This window comes from Notolepis coatsorum, assembly GCF_963971535.1.
Source record: "Notolepis coatsorum genome assembly, chromosome: 5".
NCBI lineage: Eukaryota > Metazoa > Chordata > Actinopteri > Aulopiformes > Paralepididae > Notolepis > Notolepis coatsorum.
In genome coordinates this window covers 101219889-101239049 of record NC_140169.1, presented here as the reverse complement: position 1 = coordinate 101239049, position 19161 = coordinate 101219889, and the positions used below count along the sequence as shown (strand labels likewise).

At 41.9% G+C, this 19161-nt stretch overlaps 1 protein-coding gene across 2 annotated transcripts in view; it reads right to left on the bottom strand.

The window, feature by feature from the left end:
* The window catches only part of stx7l (syntaxin 7-like), a 29220-nt gene extending 10720 nt beyond the window's left edge, over positions 1–18500 (bottom strand). For both annotated transcript variants that reach the window (XM_084313929.1, XM_084313930.1), the window contains exons 1-4: positions 18259–18500; positions 12711–12803; positions 12520–12589; positions 11417–11507 (exon numbers count right to left, since the gene is read on the bottom strand). In XM_084313929.1, the coding sequence (XP_084170055.1) occupies positions 11417–11507; positions 12520–12589; positions 12711–12792 (243 nt within the window). In that variant the 5' untranslated portion in view covers positions 12793–12803; positions 18259–18500. The remainder of the gene's footprint in view (positions 1–11416; positions 11508–12519; positions 12590–12710; positions 12804–18258) is intronic.
* Between the last annotated feature and the right edge of the window lie 661 nt (positions 18501–19161).

Below are 19161 nucleotides of genomic sequence, written 5' to 3'. Positions count from 1 at the left end.
GTGGGTATCAAACAGGGAAGAAACACTGTCAGGTTTTAAACTGTGTGGGTATCAAACAGGGAAGAAACACTGTCAGGTTTTAAACTGTGTGGGTATCAAACAGAGAAGATGTCAGGTTTTAAACTGTGTGGGTAATCAAACAGGGAAGAAACACTGTCAGGTTTTAAACTGTGTGGGTATCAAACAGAGAAGATGTCAGGTTTTAAACTGTGTGGGTATCAAACAGAGAAGAAACACTGTCAGGGTTTAAACTGTGTGGGTATCAAACAGGGAAGAAACACTGTCAGGTTTTAAACTGTGTGGGTATCAAACAGAGAAGATGTCAGGTTTTAAACTGTGTGGGTATCAAACAGAGAAGAAACACTGTCAGGGTTTAAACTGTGAGTATATATTTGTTTTAATCAATCAATTTGTATTGTTATCGTCTGCGTTGCTTTGACCCTCTCTTATTTTCTGCATTGCTTTTATTCTGTCTATTTTATGCTAATCTTATGTCTATTTTACTGCTGTAAAGCATTCTGGACTGCGATTCTTATATGAAAGGTGCTATACAAATAAAGTGTATTATTATACCAGGGGGGGCTGTACATACCTGCATTATTGCATTATCAATAAGAGTATACATATGTCTCGTCTTTCCTGCAGATCAGACCTTTATCTTTACTTCATATTTGACCTCGTTCTTTGACCTTTGATCTCCCACACCTTGTATTCTTATATTTGTATTTCTATTACCATGCCTGTACCTTACCCACCCTCCCCTGTTCAGCTGTGGCCCCTGCATTTCCCTGAGTGGACTAATAAAGATCCATCTTATCTTATTTTATCTTAGTAGTAGTATCCCTTCTCTTAGGAGTAGTCACCCATAGTAGGGAGGTCGAGCAGCCGTCTGGTCATACGGAGGTTCCCGGTTTGATTCCCGCTCCTCGCGGGCAAAGTGTCCTTGCGCAAGACACTTAACCCCTAACTGCTCCAGATGAGCAGGTTGGCACCTTGCATGGTTGCCTGCCTGCGCCGCCTGTGTGTGAATGTGTGAGTGAACGGGTAAAAATGGGAGGAACAAGTTGTAAAGCGCTTTTTATTTAATTTTTTTTAGTAGTGCTAGTAATATTAGTAGTAGTAGTAATAACAGTAGTAGTAGTAGTAGTAGTAGTAGTAGTAGTAGTAGTAGTAGTAGTAGTAGTAGTAATAACGGTAGTAGTAGTAGTAGTAGTAGTAGTAGTAGTAGTAGTAGTAGAAGTAGTAGCAGTAATAGTAGTAGTAGTAGGGCTGACCTTCGAAGCTTTTTTGGCAAACGAAGCTTCGGGGCCGAGCTTCGATTTTAATTCGAAGCTTCGTTTTTTTTTCTATATATATTATGTTGTGGGACTTGTACAGCACTTTCGTAAACTTTGTTGTTTTTAAATGTGCTCTATAAATAAAGTGGGTTGGATTAATTAATTAAGTAGCCCCTTTCGTGACTGTGACGCAGCCAACACGGTTTCACTCGGCTCGGCTGTGTGATTTAATTCAAGGTGGATCGCTGTTGTCGTTTGAACAACTTCAGATTTAATGGGAACTACCAATCCCCCAAATCAAGAATGTTTAAGATGAATGAAGTAAGATTTTGATTATTTGAAATATGGTAGACTAAACTATGCACATAATTATGTCAGTCTACAAGGTCCGGATTCTACATGGTCCGGCAATGTAGACCTTGTAGACTCCACTACAGACCAATTATCAGTGAATGTTCATGCATTTTTAAGAAGGGCAACTTCCACAAAAAAACAAAGAACTCACCAAAACATCTCAGTAGCACCTTATCTAAATGTTCTATTTCATATATGGAGATTCATATTTATTTATGTATTGCATGCATTTCTACATTTTATTTCCTATTTTGTTTATTCATCCCAGTATCTTTCTTTCTTATGTGTGGAATTCTACAAGGCATGTAGGTGTATATGTGTTTGAGGATGATATCCTTCAAACAGGCAATAGTGATGATATAATTTGGGCAGTGCTGAGCTGGGTTACTTTCCTCCAGTGTATTTGTCCCCCAGCCCCACCCAATGGCCCTGTACGTGTGCGCACAAACACACACACACACACACACACACACACGTGTGGCGTGTAGACATGTAGTTCATAACGATACTCTTGTGCGAGTACAGATTATAGCCGCTCGTCTTTTTTTTCTCCGCCGCAAGATCGTTAAAAAACTACAAGTCCCACATCGCACTCAAGTCAACGGTCCAATCACAGTAGAGTGACGTGACTGGTTTCATGAGAAAAAAAAGCAAATGACCAATCGGAAGCTATCATTTGGCTTGTTTACTTCCGTCTGCTCTAGTCTATATCGGACCTCCATGAGCTAACGTTACTGTTTAAACAATGACCCAGTCAACTATTCACTTTTAGTTTAATACATGACGAGGCATTGTCTAACGGTATCTAGCTGGCTAGCTACTGATAGCTGCTGATATCAACAAATGCTCCAGCAATAGTCTACTCGAGTGCATAATACCTCCGTTCCCTCGTTAGCTAGCTCTCGTTAGATCCATCTGTCCCAGTAAACTAAATTGTCTTAACGTTATCTACCGGGCTAGCAGTAGCTACAGATAGCTCCTGATATCAATGTCTTATAACATTGATTGAATGCGTAATCTAGCTGAGGGCATGTTGAATGTGATTTGACAAAAGAACCGTAACGTTAAATAGGGTCCAGCTGCATCGCCGGAGAATCCTTGCATGCTGAATGTAGGGTCTAGCTGAATATAGGGTCTAGCTGCAGGGCCGGAGAATCCTTGCTGGAGCTGGAGGCTACTCAAGTATACACACAGACAGTGGAGATGTTTGCAGATAGCAAGCATTTTGACTTATTGCGTGGTGGCGATGTCTCGCAGATAATACAACTACAAGTATGATTATATAATATATATTTTATTTAAAAAAAAAAATGTATATAAAATATATATATATTTTTTTTTAATCAAAAAAATTTTGGCAGGTAAGAAATATGCTTGGCGGGTAGACTCTTCCCATCTACCCGCCACTGGCCGGTGAGTCAAAAAGTTAATTTCGCTCCCTGCACACACACACACACACACACACACACACACACACAGCTTACGCTTTTATCCAAAGCGACTTACAAGTTCTGTACGACAAGACAGCAAGAAGGGTACAACTCTATCAGCTGAGTAACAATGTCTATCAAAGTGTTGCATGTTACAGTGTAGGCAGGGCCGCCTCAGGGGGTGTGCGAGCAGTGCGGTCGCACAAGGCCTCGCGGGAAGGGGGGCCTCGCACAAAAAAAAATAAAAAAAAATAAAAGAAAAATATTTTTTATTTATTATTTTTTTTATTTTATTTTTTATTTTATTTGAATTTTTTGCGAGGCCCCCCTTCCCGCGAGGCCCTTTTTCATCACAGACCTAAATCTAGTTTTGCTTATATGCTTATATATTTCACATTAGACACGTTTGTAGAATGTGTCTGACTTGTTCCTGGGTCTGCAGACATACTCACTATTGGAGCTCTGGGGCTCTGCAGCAGACATACTATTGGTTTCAACGAAGGGAGTGGTTACTTACATCATGTGTAGTACGCCGGCGTGCGTCAGCTGGGTTTGACTATTTCGCGCGTGCAGCTTTTGACTTATGCTTAGTTATGCCAGCCAAGACGAAGAGGTCGGTCATTATCAGTCGGTCGGTCACCAAGGAACGTTGACGAAAGGCCTCTCGCTGGCGGGACAAATGGCCAGAGCCTTGTCATGGTGCAGTCGGGATATAGCCATGATGATGTCGGCTAGTAGCTAGCTTAGCTAAAGGCTAACTAGCGTTAGCTAACCTAGAGACAGCGCATGCAGCCAAGATGAAGAGGATGGTCGTTTGGCAGATGAACTTCGTCAACTCCACGCGGTTGTCTCCATCCTCTTGGACGTTTGGTGAGTTTTTAACCTATTCTATTAACTCTATTCTATTCCCGCCGTGGATATCTCTCTCTCTCTCTCTCTCTCTCTCTCTCTCTCTGGAGCCAAACTGGCCGACTAGCTGTTGTAGTACTACTAGTAGCTAACGGTGTGTGGCCTGGTGTCAGCACCTGTATGTAGCCGCATAGCTTGCTTCTGCGTTAGCTAATGGTTAGCGATAGCCTGGTTGAGCTAACTGTTAGCCAGTTAGCTGTTTAGCTACGACGTTAGCTGCCGGCTGCGCTCGGCTGGGAACGTTCGTTTGATGCTATCAGTTAGCCTAGAGACTAGTTAGCTGTTAGCTTGTGCTACGACCATTGACATTAGCCGTGAGAATAGCAGGGGGTTCTGGCACTCTGACTACGACATCATCTTTGACAGAAGATGTAGTCGGGCCTGCACCATGACAAGGCTCTGGCCATAGCTTATTTTTGTCCCGCCAGCGAGAGGCCTTTCGTCAACGTGGAGACCTGTGTTGCGGCCTTTCGCCCTGCGTTCCTTGGTGCAGGTAAGATTAATGAAAATGTCATGACATTACCCCACTCTTCCTTCCTTCCCCTCCCGAATGTTTTGTTAATAACGATGTTTTTTTCCAGGCAAAACATATGTTACTTCACAACATTTGGAGATACAACATGTGCTGTGTGTGAATTCATTGTCTTGGTCGTTTGTGTAGCTTGGGTAGCGTTGGGCCGTTGGCCAAAGCTGTGTGTGGCCTGGTGTCAGTAGCCTACCTGGCTAGCCTTTAGCTGATGTCGGCCAAATGGCTCCTTGCTGCTTTGTTTTCTCTGGTATAGACCCTCTTCTCTTTGGATTTAAGTGTTGATCTTTGTCCTTTTGGATCTATGTATATTCATGTTGCCTTTGTGAAGTTATCTTTTCCTTCTGTTTTGTTCTTTCATTAAAAGTTGAATATCCTTTAGGGGGTCATCTTTGCTTATCTCTCTCATACATGCTCTCTCTCTAACACACACACACGACAAACACACATGCTCTCTCTCTCTCTCTCTTTCTAACACACACAGTCTGCCTATGGCGGCCTTTCTCGATGGCTAGGCTGTGCTCGCTGAGTCTGTACCTAGTCAAGGATCTTCAGTCACAGTGCTCAGGTATTCTGCCACTGTGTACTCTCTGTTTAGGGCCAAATAGCATTTCAATTTCTTTCCAATGTGTCTCTCTCTCTGTACACTGTATATTGACTGTAGAACGGGAGCTCTCTCTCGCTCTCTCTCTTGCTATATGTTGACTGTATCATGCCCAGCCTCGGGCAGCGCTATTATTTAAGAATATGTTGACTGTATGAAGAAAAAAAAAAAAAAAAAAAATGATATATATATATATATTTTTTTTTTACCTTTTTGGGGGGGGGGGGGGGGCCTCGCGTTTAAATCTCGCACAGGGCCTCGCATTTCTCCCAGGCGGCCCTGAGTGTAGGTTAGTTTATTAGGACAAGTGCATGACAGTAAGGTTAGTCACGGTTAGATTTTTTATTTTTTTTATCATTTCAGATAACGGTTGAAGAAGTGAGTCTTTAGTCGACGGCGAAAGATTGGATGGGATTCGGCTGTCCTAACTGGGATGGGTAGTTCACACACACACACATCGAAGTAAAAAAAAAAATATTGAAAAAATTATTTCGATTTTTTTGATTTTTTAACTTCGGTTTTTTTTTAATGTTCGAAGCTTGTGCCATCGAACAAAGCTTCGAAGCTTCGAAGTATTTAAGACAGCCCTAAGTAGTAGTACAACTATTAGTAGTAGTAGTAGTAGTAGTAGCAGTAGTAATTGTAGTAGTAGTAGTACCAGCAGCAACAGTAATAGTGTAGTAGTAGGGCTGTCCCCGACTAAGGATTTGGATGGTCGACTAGGATTGGCCAAAATTTGCCGTTAAGTCTTAAAAAAAAAAAATAATAAAAAAGTATAATATTTTTAAACTATTATTTATTTTTAAATTTTGTATCATTCCATTTGGGCTGTGGGGGGTGCTTAATGTCTGAAGGAGTCGACTGAAGGCTTCTTGTCCTCTGCAAAAGCATGCAATTGGTCCACTGATGGATACATCTTGATATTTGTCTATAGTGTGTTCATTAGATGGGTGAAATCCTCTTTCAGTGCCTCTGTGCCTGTTTTCGTAGGCAGTTAGCCTCTGGTATGCGTTCCATTAGCGTTAGCCACGCTTCTAGGCCTCTTTTCTTTTGGAAAGAATGATAAAAAAAATTAATAATATATATATTTATTTTTTATATTATATTCGACTAAGAGGTTGGCCAGTCGACTACGGCTCCTTTCGACCGATTAGTCGACTAATCAATTAATAGGGGTCAGCCCTAAGTAGTACAATCTTTCTAAATGTTCTTATGTACGCCAGTTACTATTGCATGTACTTATTTGTGTTTCATTACACGTATATGTACATACTTACCAACTGTTTCACCTGTTTTCTAGCAACACTACTATCACCAACATCTAAGAAGGGAGATCCCCCCTTGAACGGCCCTTCTAAGGTTTCTCCCCTCCACATTGCCTGTGGTGCTTTTTTCCTATTGCTAGGTTTTTAGTGAGTTTTTCCTTACCTTCGCGTGGGGTATGTCTGGGAGTGTTACATTTATTTGTTTTACATTTTATTTTGGATTTCATGGTGTTTTTGTTTTGTTCTTGATTTATTGTGATGTTTCTTCTTGACTTGTTTAAAGAAGACGTGTCCGGCCCATGGGGACATTAACGTGTGTTGTCGGTAGGGATGACCCCCGGACCCGTACTATATTAGAAAATACCGGAGTATTTATAAGCGCCGACGTCATCGGTACTGCTATCGATACTCTAGAGAAATTATTATTATTATTTAAAAGTTGCGAACGATCTCTCCTTTCTCTGTCTCTGCATGAGAAGCGAGCCGCAGCGACTCATTATTACACACACTCCTCGCGAGTCGCTACACATACGGGTACTTCTTATACATACGGGTACTCCTTAATGAAAGTGCTGTCCCCGACGCCCGTGCTGAAGCGCACTGCACACAGACAGCTCTGCCTCTGCATGCACTGAGTCGTGATGGCGGATAGAGCGAAGCGTTCTAAAGTATGGATATACTTTACAAGGGTCAATGCCGACAACGCACGTTGCCACAAGTGCAACAAAACATTTGCCAGTAAGGGTGGCAATACGAGCAATCTATCAAAACATTTGTTGGCAAAACACGATATTAGTGTGCAGAAATGCGCCGTATTTGACTGCCTTGCGCGCACTGTTCCATCTGCATCCACGTCCACTGCAGCCGGTAAGCCAAGATACAGAGTTTCCTATGCCAATAACGAATTATTACAAATAGGCTAATAAACAAAATAATTGTTTAGCTACAAATACTACAATCTAAAAACTTTATAGATCGTCAAGCTGAGGCGTCAGCCACCAATATGTCCCAGGCCAGTGAGCCCACCACACATCCTCCCTCTACCTCCACCACCCAAAGTCCTTTCTCCCTAGCAGCTAGAGGAAGGATGACAGAGGATAGGGTGAATGAGTGTCACAGGGCTGTGACAAAGTTTGTTGTCAAAGGCCTGCACCCCTTCTCTTCAGTGGAGTCCAAGGGCTTTAGGTAACAACTAATCATTCAGTGTATATCGTTTTTTTTGTATACATAGTTGTCTAACTTGTCTGTTGTTGTTCTAAGTTACGTATTATTGAAGCAGCTATTCCCACCACTCCACACAAATTTACAATAATTCAATCATTTCTAATCTTTACTGTAGGGAGATGACCAATGCTCTCAACTGCAAATATACCCCTCCCTGCAGGAATGCCCTCAGTAACACACTGATTCCTGCCTGGTATAATGTTGAAAAGGCCAATGTTATCGCAGAGCTTAAAGATGTGCCAAAGTTAGCCATTACATCGGATGGGTGGACCAGCTTAACTCAGGACCACTACCTCACGGTTACAGCACATTACACAAGCCAAGGCAGTGTGGAACAAAAGGTGCTTAAAACCAAAGCTGTTTACCGGGCACAAACAGGGGATGTAGTGGCAGAGGAGATCACAGATATTCTTGAAGAGTTTGGCATAGAGGTTGGCAGCAAGATTGTAGCAGTGACCGTCGACAATGCTGCTAACATGGATGTTGCCATAAAGAAACTCCATGTCCTGAAAATCGGATGCTTTGCTCACACACTTAATATAGCAGCGCAGAAGATCCATCAAATCAGTGCCATTGACAGGTGGGCAGGAGGAATCAGGGCAGTGGTTGTCTGGATAAAGAGGTCATCCATGGCTAAAACAGTCCTGAAAGAAAAGCAGCTCCTAGGTAAGAAGCCATTTCAAATTCAACCTATTAAAGCATTTTTTTTTTTTATTCCCAATCAAATTTGTATTAATTTAATTATATATTCAAGTGTGTGCTGTGATGGAAATTGTGTTTGTTTCAGACCTTCCCCAGCACACAATGATCCTTGACGTCAAAACAAGGTGGAATTCTCTCTTTCTTATGGTAGAAAGATTCATGGAGCAAAACCCAGCAATCCAAGCTGCATCCATGGACCCACGACTCAGGAAACAGATGGAAAAGGAGTCAAGGACAAACTGGGCCGGCTGAAAGATCAGGATTTCCAGAAGGCTGAGGAGTTTGTACAACTCATGCGTGTATACATCCACCCTGTGCGTCTCCAGTGAACAAACTCCCACCTGTGGCCAAATCCTCCCGATCCTCAGGAAACTTGAAGCCCATTTCACAGTGCAGGAGGAAGACACCCGGTTTGTGTCAAGCATTAAAGAGAAGGTTTGGGGGGATCTGTCTGGACGTTACAAGGACAAGACAATCCAGGCCTTCCTACTCGAGGCGACATCGATGGACCCCAGGTTCAAAGGAAAGATGGATAGTGATGCCACCTGGGGCCGGTTGAGGGAGGCAGCTGTAGCAGAGGAGGAGGGCCACACAGAGGAGCAGGACCACACAGACACAGACCAGCAGCAACAGGAGTCAGAAGAAGGAGAGGAGGAGACAGCCACCCCACTCTACAAACCAAGGAATGCCTTGGAGGAGCTGTTTGCTGATGAAGACATGGAGCTCAGGACCACCATGCAGCAGAACACCTTGTCTGTCAGTGAGCGAGTTGATCACAAACTCCAACTCTACAAAGGCCTGCCTTCCATCCCCATGTCAGAAGCCCCTGCTATGTGGTGGTGGGAAAAGAGAGGTACTCTGCCCCTGCTGACACAGCTTGCAACCACCTACCTCTGTGTCCAAGCCTCCTCCACCCCCAGTGAGAGGGTATTTTCTACAGCCGGGGACACTATAAGTCAGGAGAGATCCCGACTCCTGCCGGAGAAGGCAGATATGTTGATTTTTCTGCATAAGATAATTTTCTAGGTTCTTTAATCTTGTTTGTTTGAACTTCTGTTAGCCTTTTGCATTTGTCGTTTATTATAAAAAGTCTATAATTCAGAGTCAGACACATTTAAAACATTGTTGCTGCTGTTGCTGAAGAAATTATATTAATTTATTATATTTATTTATAAAGTTATATAAAAGAACATTGCTGTGGGGAGCTCCAGTAGCTCACCACGTACCGCGAGTGCTATTTCAGCGCCGTGGACAACCGTGCTCGTCACGGATCTGGGGCTGAGCGCGTTCGAATCCCGGACGGCAGCCGTGCCTTTCCCAGAGTGTCTTCCCCCCCATCTGAACCCTTTCAGCCTGCTTCTGTCGGTCGAACTTGACCAAGTATGAATGCGATGAAAAAGCGATAAACGCTAAAAGAACCAGCTGACTGGTCAAAGTTTAAAAAAAAAAGAACATTGCTGCTGCTGTTGCTGAAGAAATTATATTTATTTATAATACTTATTTATAAAGTATTAAAGTTGTATAAATAATAAAGCAATGTCGATTCTGTTCTTAATTAATTGTCTTTTTTTCTTGCAAAAAAATAATCAAAAAGAACCGATAAGAGTATCGATAAAGTACCGAACCGTTAAGCAGTATCGATAAGAGTAGTAGTATCGATAAAATCCTAACGATACCCATCCCTAGTTGTCGGGCCTTACAAAATACATTTGATTTGATTTTAGTATAGCAGCAGTGCAGTAGTAATAATAGTAGTAGTAGTACTAGTACTAGGGCTGACCTTTGATTTTTTTTTGGAATTCGAAGCTTCGGGGCCGAGATTCGATTTTAATTCGAAGCTTCGAAATTAAAAAAAAAGTTTAAAAAAATAAAATAAAAATTTGTACAGCACTTTGTTCAACTTTGTCAGTGCTGTAAAGTTTAAACCTTTTTAAATCTTAGACAAACTAAACACTTTGCTTCCATGAAATAGTAAGCAGTCATTTGAGTAAGCAGTCATTTGAGGCTTTATAAAAGCAGCACAATAAACACAAATCTGTCAGTGCCGAGTCCGACCTCATCTTAAATAACAAACAGCATTGCTTGCTGTAATTAACAAAGAGAGGCAGAGTTGATTTTGCACAATTTTTTTTTCATATTTTTTTTACATAATCGAATCCCATGCCCATCAAACGAAGCTTCGAAGTATTTAAGACAGCCCTAACTAGTACTACTAGTAGTAGTAATATTAGTAGTAATAATAATAATAATAGTAGTAGTAGTAGTAGTAGTAGTAGTACTAGTACTAGTACTACTAAAGTAGTACTTGGACCTCAATGTCTCTAAGACTAAGGACATGATAATTGACTTCAGACACAACCCCGATCATCAAGCCAGTGTAGCTAGTGTAATTCACTATGAGGACGTCCAGATTGTTGAATCGTACAAATACCTGGGAACTGTGTTTGACTGTAAACTGAAGTTCAACTTAAATACAGAGTCTATTGTTAAAAAAGGTCAGCAGAGGATCTACCTGCTGAGAAAGCTGAACTCTTTTAATGTTAGTGCGAAGATTCTGAGCACTTTTTATAGTTCTTTTATTAAAAGCCTCCTAACTTTTTCTTTTATCTGCTGGTTCAGTGGCCCGTCTATTAAAGATAGGAACAGCCTACAGTACATAGTGAAAGTGTGCTCCAAAATAATTGGAGTAAAACAGAGAGACCTATGTTCTCTCTGGACGGACCAGGTGGTCAAGAAGGGGACGAGCATCACTAATCAACCCCTCCATGCTCTGTCTCAGCGGTTTTCACTGTTGCCTTCTGGTCGCCGTTATGACGTCCCACCAAGTAGGACCAACCGCTACGCCAAATATTTTGTCCCCTCGGCTATCAGACTTTTAAACACAGACAGTAGTCATTTTTAAGTAGCCTTTTGCACTTGGTTGTCTGTTTTTACTTTTACTTTGCTGGATTGTGTATCACGTGGAGTGTTTCTCTTTTTTTTTGCCATGCTGTCGTTGAGATGTTTTGTTGTTTGTTCGTCTTTGTTGCTTGTTGGTGAAGCTGCAAATATGAATTGCCCCACGCGGGATCAATAAAGTTGTCTGAATCTGAATCTGAAGTAGTAGTAGTAATAGTAGCTTTTACCTGCTCAGTGGTAACAGGCAGAGAGCTGAAGGTTTTCATCAGTCTGTCTGTCTCTTTGGCCAACTGGTTTCCCTGCTGCTGCTTCTGTTGCCTAGGAGACAGAACACACTGATGACATCATGTTGTCCGATAGAACACACTGATGACATCATAATGTAAAGAACACACTGATGACAAGATGTCTGATGTAGCCTAACACTCTGATTGGACAATGTGGAGGAAAAAAAACATTAACATGTGAACAGATTCCATAAAATGTATTAAAAAGGGATAGTTCTGGTTTTTGAGACCCTAGCCCTATTTCTTAAGCCCCTGTTTCGACTGAAATAACCTGAACTTTTAGTCCAGGGACTACATTTCAGTAGGGTACTATATTGTTCCTTCAGCCCATTGTTTGCGTTTCCACCATGGTGATAAGACCAGAATAGAATAGGCAAATTAGACTGCTGACGTATGACAAAGGTCTCTCTAAGCAGTCCAGTGTCTCACTAGAACACGGAAGGATAAGTTTCAGAACTTTGTGATCACAGTTAAATTAACAGACCAAAGTTCCCTGCATACCGCTGCTGTCGGGACAAAACCTCATAACTCCAAAAACCCAACTTTTCAGCAGATGAACAAAAACTAACACAGATTTGAGGGTGAATAGAGTTAGGAGGTTTAGACAGATGATCGGTTTAATGCTTTCCCATTGTTTAAACTTTGTAAAACCCACACACACATATGGAGGATGATCTACGGAGTTGATTTATATAATAAAAAAAAAATAAAAAAAAAATGGAGTTATGAGGTTTTGTCCCGACAGCAGCGATACTCTTTTGCCATATATTGGTCCATTCGCATTGAGCAGGAATGTGCAACAAACAACTGCACAAGTCCAGATGACTCATATTTCCAAACGGGGCATTGTAGATTGTTTGGAGTGGAATGTTATCTGTGCCCGAGTTGCCTACTAATAAACAATAGCGATCTCTAAATACTTAACCAACAAACACTTCACCTGTTTATCTTACACAATCGTGTTGTAACTAAAAGATTTCCTGGAAAATGTAACTTTTTGTGTACTGTAACTGTTACTGGTCCGAGATCAGATTAAGACTCACAGTGTCTGAAGCAGCTCACTGCTGTCCTCTGCTGGTCCCATCTGACTCAACACCCTCTGGATGTCTGTGGCTAGAGAGAGAGAGAGAGAGAGAGAGAGAGAGAGAGAGACACAGACAGACAGAGGGTGTAAGAGTGTGTGTGAGTGCTTATGTGTGTATGTGTGGTATAGTGTGTGTGGTGTGGGTATTACTCAGTAGTGTAATCCTGTGGATGTTAGAGGTGATCTTCTGAACACTGATTTCATCTGGGACTCCTGCCTGGTAGGTCGCCATGATGACTGGGGCTAACACACACACACACACACACAAGTTAAAGTGGGCCAGAATGGCTGGCACAAAAAAAAACAGTACAGTGATGTTTTAAATAATTCAATCATAAATTGCTTACATTGGAGTATAATCTTTTTGCTTCAGATGTATCAGTTGATTTGTTTTAAGTCACCCTCTCTGACTTGACTTAATCCTCTTTACCCCATTGGGGGGCGTAGGACTTCTACCAGAGCTCTCCATCTCACTCTCTTCTGGGCCAGGGCCTTTGCTTCTTGCCAGCTCACTGCAATGTTCTTTAGGTCTTGGAGTGTGGAACGTCTCCAGGGCCCTCATGCATCAACGTGGACGTAGAACTTGACCTACTTCCACACGTAAGCACGGAATGTAGAACTAGCGCACGCACAGGGAAGTCGGCATTCATCACACGTGCGTACGCAGGCTCTACGCACACCTGTCATGATGAATACCACTTTGTTCTACCGTCAATGCTCGTGCATGATTATCCATATATGGTCATGAAAATGAGGAAACACCCCCCATGGGATGTGAAATAATGGACGGACCCGAGCGGAACCCTGAGAAACTCCACGGAGAATTCACTGCTGTCGAACCAAGAAGACACTATCGCGTATTGTGGGATAAATAAAAGGCGGACTCGTAAACGGTGATGTCAGATATCAACGGCTCCCTAAGACCATTGCTGCAATTCTGCCTGGACAGCTCAAAATACTAATAAAGACCGTTCGTTGACCACTGTTTGGCGTTGGTTGTGTGTCATTATAACCGTGCTGTAATATGAATGCCTTTATTAGTTGTGTTCGATTGGCTATATGATTTTTAGATGCATCTATTTTGTTGTCGGCTAATAAAGACCGCGCTGGAATATGACTGCCTTTTCCCGTGTTGTTTGATTAATACCCCAGGGATTAAAGTTCTCCTCAATTTTATTCCAAATCGCGATGGATCTCCCGTCAATTTTCGACCTGCTGCATATGATTTCTAGAGGCATACTACAATCTATTTTGATGTCAGTATTGGGTAGCCTATATAAACAATATAATACGAGAGCATATACAAGAACAATGAATCTCACTGCATGTACGATAGCCTGCCTTTCAATACATGAACTTGAATTCCATCATGTTTGTGTGCGGGACTCACAAGGCTGTTGTCACAATGAGTGGTACCGGTGTACAGTAATAATAACAGTCCACACAATATCACGATCCATGCCATAGCCTATGTTCTATTAGGACATGATCTGTGACGACAAATGTTCTAGAATGTTTGATTAAGATATCATACTCTGACAGCATGCCTATGAGCAACAGAAACGCGAACTTGAATCCCATCATATACATAGTCTGTCCACTATAGTGTCATTGCAATGCGTTTTCTATTCTTTCTTATACAGTAAAAAGGGGGAAGAACACTATATTCATATGACTTGTATTCTGCTTACAGCTTCGAAGTTCCACTTGTTTCGTTTAACGTAAAGCCTTTTAAATATAATCAAAACGTTCCCGTGTTTCTGCGGTCTGCGCAGAATAATAACGAGTTGAGCTTTATGATTTATGATGAATTGAAAATGGGGGACCCTGATGTAAACAAGACGAAGGTTGGTCTGCATCCCCAATTAACAATTGTATGTACTGAGCTGTACTGTACTGTACCCATTCTGCAATCTGTTAATAAACTTTTCAATCAATCAATCAAGCTACGCGGAGCGCAGTCAGTCAGTAGCCTACACCCCGTATATTCCGATAACGCTATATAAACCATACTGCATTCATTCTGAGAGAAAGATCTATTATTCCAAATGCTATTTATAGGGTTTTGACCATAATTACACTACTGTTGCTATTCTACAATGAACTATAATGAACTACGGTTCGTACAGAACGTGCCAGTGTTATTATGCACAGAAGCTCATTTCCTTGTTGTAATAATATATTCTACCACTGGGAGCTAGGTACGCCAGGTCTGACCTGTGCGTAGATGTACGCACGAAGTCAAGTTCAAGTTGAAGTTGATGAATCCCACTCTTTGCTTAGAAATGATCGTACGCACAGGGTAAGCACAGATCTGTGCGTAGAACACGTTGATGCATGAGGGCCCTGGTGTTTCTCGGCCTACCGGCTTTCCTCTTCCCCTGCAGATTGTAGTCCAAGGCCTGTCTAGTGATGTTGTTTGAGTCCTTCCTAACGGTATGCCCTATCCAGTTCCACTTTCTCCTTTTGATGGTGGTAGCTATGCTGTCCTGGTTGCGTGAATATTTTAGGCAACCAACTTGTGTTTAGCGTTTCTCTGATTGGCCACTACGCCCATGTGACCGCGGCAGCGCGAGAGCGCTGCAGCGCGGAAATAGGCTGTCTATTGCCTCGCGCTGCAGCGCGGAAATAGGCTGTCTATTGCCATTCTCTAAGACAAACTCTAACCTTAACCAGCTCCTTAACAGCGCCTAAACTTAACCCTTCTAACCTTAACCAACTCCGAAACAATGCCTAACCTTAACCTTAACCAACTCCGAAACAACGCCTAACCTTAACCATAACCAACTCCGAAAGAATATTGCCATTCTCTAAGACAAACTCTAACCTTAACCAGCTCCTTAACAGCGCCTAAACTTAACCCTTCTAACCTTAACCAACTCCGAAACAATGCTTAAAGTTAACATGCCTAAACTTAACCGGCGAAATAATGCATGTTTAAAAAAAGAAAAAAAGAAAAAAAAATTGAAGGGAATCGAACTTGTCACCAACGGACCGCAGGATCCACAGCAAGGCAGCGCTACCAATTGAGCTAGTTCTGGATGTTAAAAAAGGGGGGATTACTGCTCCATAATGCTGCCGCGACAGAGCTCCGCGTACGCTGCTGCCGCGTTGCCGCGGGGGCGTGGCTAGACGCAAGTTGGGCGTGGCTAGACACAAGTTGGTTGCCTTTAATATTTAGGCGTCCTGGTTGGTTATCCTCCACAGCTCTTCATTTGTGGTTTTGATGGGAAACCACAGCTTGAGGATGTAGCGCAGGCATTTGTTGACAAACACCTGGATCTTGCTTGTGAGGCTCTCGGTAGTCTTCCACGTTTCAGAGCCGTAGAGCAGGACAGTCTTCACATTGGTATTGAAGCTCCGTAGCTTGGTGTTGTTGGAGAGTTGCTTGGACAACCAGATTGGCCTGAGTATCTTGAATGCTACCTGTTTAACCTCATGGTCTTGGTTTTTCCGGTGTTGATCTTGAGTCCAAGCTGGTCACTGTTAGTCTGTAACCTGTTAATCTGTCTTCTGTTGCATGTTTGTGTGGTTTTCAGAGACTAGCGCAAGGTCGTCTGCGAAATCCAGGTCCTCGAGCTGGGTAAACAAGGTCCACTGGATTCCTGTCCATTGATTTTCAGGTCACCCTCTCTGAGCACAGCCAACTCTCAGTAGGCTGAGGGGGCGTGGCCTTCTGTTCACTAGACACTATAGATGCTTAACTCTCAGTAGACTGAGGGGGCGTGGCCTTCTGTTCACTAGACACTATAGATCAGAGGTGGGCAATCATGTATTTTCGATCGATTAGTCTATCATTTCATCCAATCACACTCTGAATTGCTGGTTCAAACGTGAATCCCTGTCCTTTGTGGCTCTTTTTCACAGGCTGTCACTAGGTCCCCTGTTTCTCATTTGCATGCCAAGTCAACACCAAGCGCCATTTGTTCTGTATTACTTGAGTAAGAATAAACAGTATGCAAGAATCATAACTGGTTTAATGATAAATTGTTACTAGAGAGAGCAAAGGGTTAGAAAAATAATTAGAGGCATCTCTCTCTCTCTGGCATCGCATGTGCAATTGCGTGAGGGGGGGCATTTTAGGAATATCTGTGGCTCGACAGTATGACAGATCATTTTGGTTAATTGCATAAAGGTTTGATTTGATTTTTGATTTTTGATTTGAAGTCTTTATTTCGAACATGCAATGAATACAATAAACAATAACAAAAAGCAAAACAACTCAATCTGCATGTTCGAAAAGGAGTAGGAAGAAGTATACACTTATTTAATCCTACCCCTTTTCCACTACTCAAATGAGTGTACTATTTTAAACATAAAAAACAAAACAAAATAATTGCAAAATGTGTCAAACTGTCATGTGTTTGTTTTTGTATGTCTTGTGGAGGAGTGTGTGACATGAAAACACCGCTCTGGAGAATCAGGCATCACCTGGATCTGACATGTCATGAGACTTGTTTGTTTGGAAGGTGTGTACGTCAGGTGTGCTCTTTGGCTGTGCTATTATTTTGACATTATTACTCAGACATCCACTGGCTGAGCAGAGGGACATTTTTTGATAGATTTAAAATGCTTATAGATAGATAATTTGTGCTTATGACATACGAGACAATACTTTTAAATGCACAACTTCTTAAATGTGAAATAAATATCTTGATCACTGAGAATTTGTATTATTTCCTTAATCAACAAAGTAGCCACAATTTGATTTATGACATGATAATAACACAAGACTATTAAAGCTGCAGTCAACAACTTCTGAGAAATTAGCAAGAGTTAGAGCATGTTCTGCATCACTTTTCAAGCCCATGCACACATGCAAGAAAGGTTTTCCGACTCCCAGAGGCACCAGCAGCGTATGCTGCATTAAACAATAAAGAAATAAAGAGATATATTTCCCAGCTTCTGATCAGCATGTGGTTAGGGTTACTTTTTTGACTTGGAACACAATGGTAGTCTTAATTTTACGATGCAACCTCAGGAACAACACTTAGCAGGCCAAAAACAGAAACGGATTGGTTGCTGATGCAGGGGAGTTGATGTTCTTGGCCAGTCAGATGTGTCTGGCCTGCCATGTACAATGTGCAAAACCCCCTGCAGATCAGAGGCTGGAAATGCATGTATTTATTTTATTCAGCTTATATAGGTGCTTGTGCCTCTGGGAGTCTCAGTCTGTGTAGTAGTCTGTGTGTGCATGGGCTTGAAATGTGATTGATACTGTCTGTAAATGTCTGCTGGGCAGGTAAACACATCTGACTGTACAGTCACTATAGTCATTATTGGGCGAGCTACTGAATTATAGGCTACATGTTGTGTCTCATAGCAGAGAATACAGACTATTTTAAGATTGTTAAAAACGATTGTAATAAACTACAATGATGACGTAGGATCAGCTGTATAAGGAAGCAGAGTGTAGCTACTTTTACCGTGTAGAAATTATTTGGGCACATTGGAATAAACTAAAGCAGTTATAGTTAAGCTATAGTTAAGTTATACTTAATTCATCATTACACGTAAATTCAGTTGCCATATATTACATCAATGAACGAGTAGCAGCAGCACATGCAGAAGAGACGTTCAAAGTCGCAGGGCAACTTCTTAAGCGTCACTACAGGAAATGCAGAGGTCACTAACAATAACCTACTATGACCTACTTAACTTAAATAAAGTTACAGTTAATTACAACAATCAGTATTACCTTGTTGAAGAAATCAGTGTCGGACAAGTGGGAACTTTTTTCTCTCGGCCAAACGATTCTTTTCTTGTAGAAGAAAATACAGAATGACTCCGTCAGCACGCCAACAATTCCACTTTCATTCCTTCATCCATCCATTAATTTATTGGTTCCTTCCAAGTGATTGCCGCTTTATTAGGAAGGTATTTTGTTTTGAGTTAAGTTTGTTTAGTTTGTTTACCTTTCAGCCCGACACACACGCACACACTTCCTGGTGCGTCAAGCCAGCAGCAGAAATGTTGACTTCCGGTCATGACATTTCAGACTTTTTATACTGACTTCCAGGAGTAAGTAATCCAGCCTTACTCAGCAGCAAGGAGGCCAGTAAAACGTAACCATCAAAGCTCTAAAAAATATACAAATCTCATTTATGCCACTCATTATGTTTTAGATATATACAGCAAATTACTTGAACTTGCATGGAAAACCAAAATTGTATGCATAACCGCATGAGAGACAGGGCTCTCAGTCCTGTCCATCAGATATAACCTGACAAAAGGACCCGGGGAGGACCACCGCAGCCGCAGCACAAATGTCCTCCACCGAGACCCCTCTAAGGTCTAAGCAGGGCAGAAGAGGCTGCCACACCACGAGTGGAATGCGCTCTGATACCTGCTGAACGTGTCCAGCCAAGGTGTAACAAAGGGCGATGCCCTTGCCTTGCACAAATCAAATTTATTTATAGGGCCCGACAACACACGTTAATGTCCCCATGGGCCGTACAGGTCTTCTTTAAACAAGTCAAGAAGAAAACATAACAATAAGTCAAGAACAGAACAAGAACACCATAAGGTCCAAACATTTTTAGATGAATGCAAATAAATGAAAGAATGCAAGCACTCCCAGACATACCCCACGCGAAGGTAA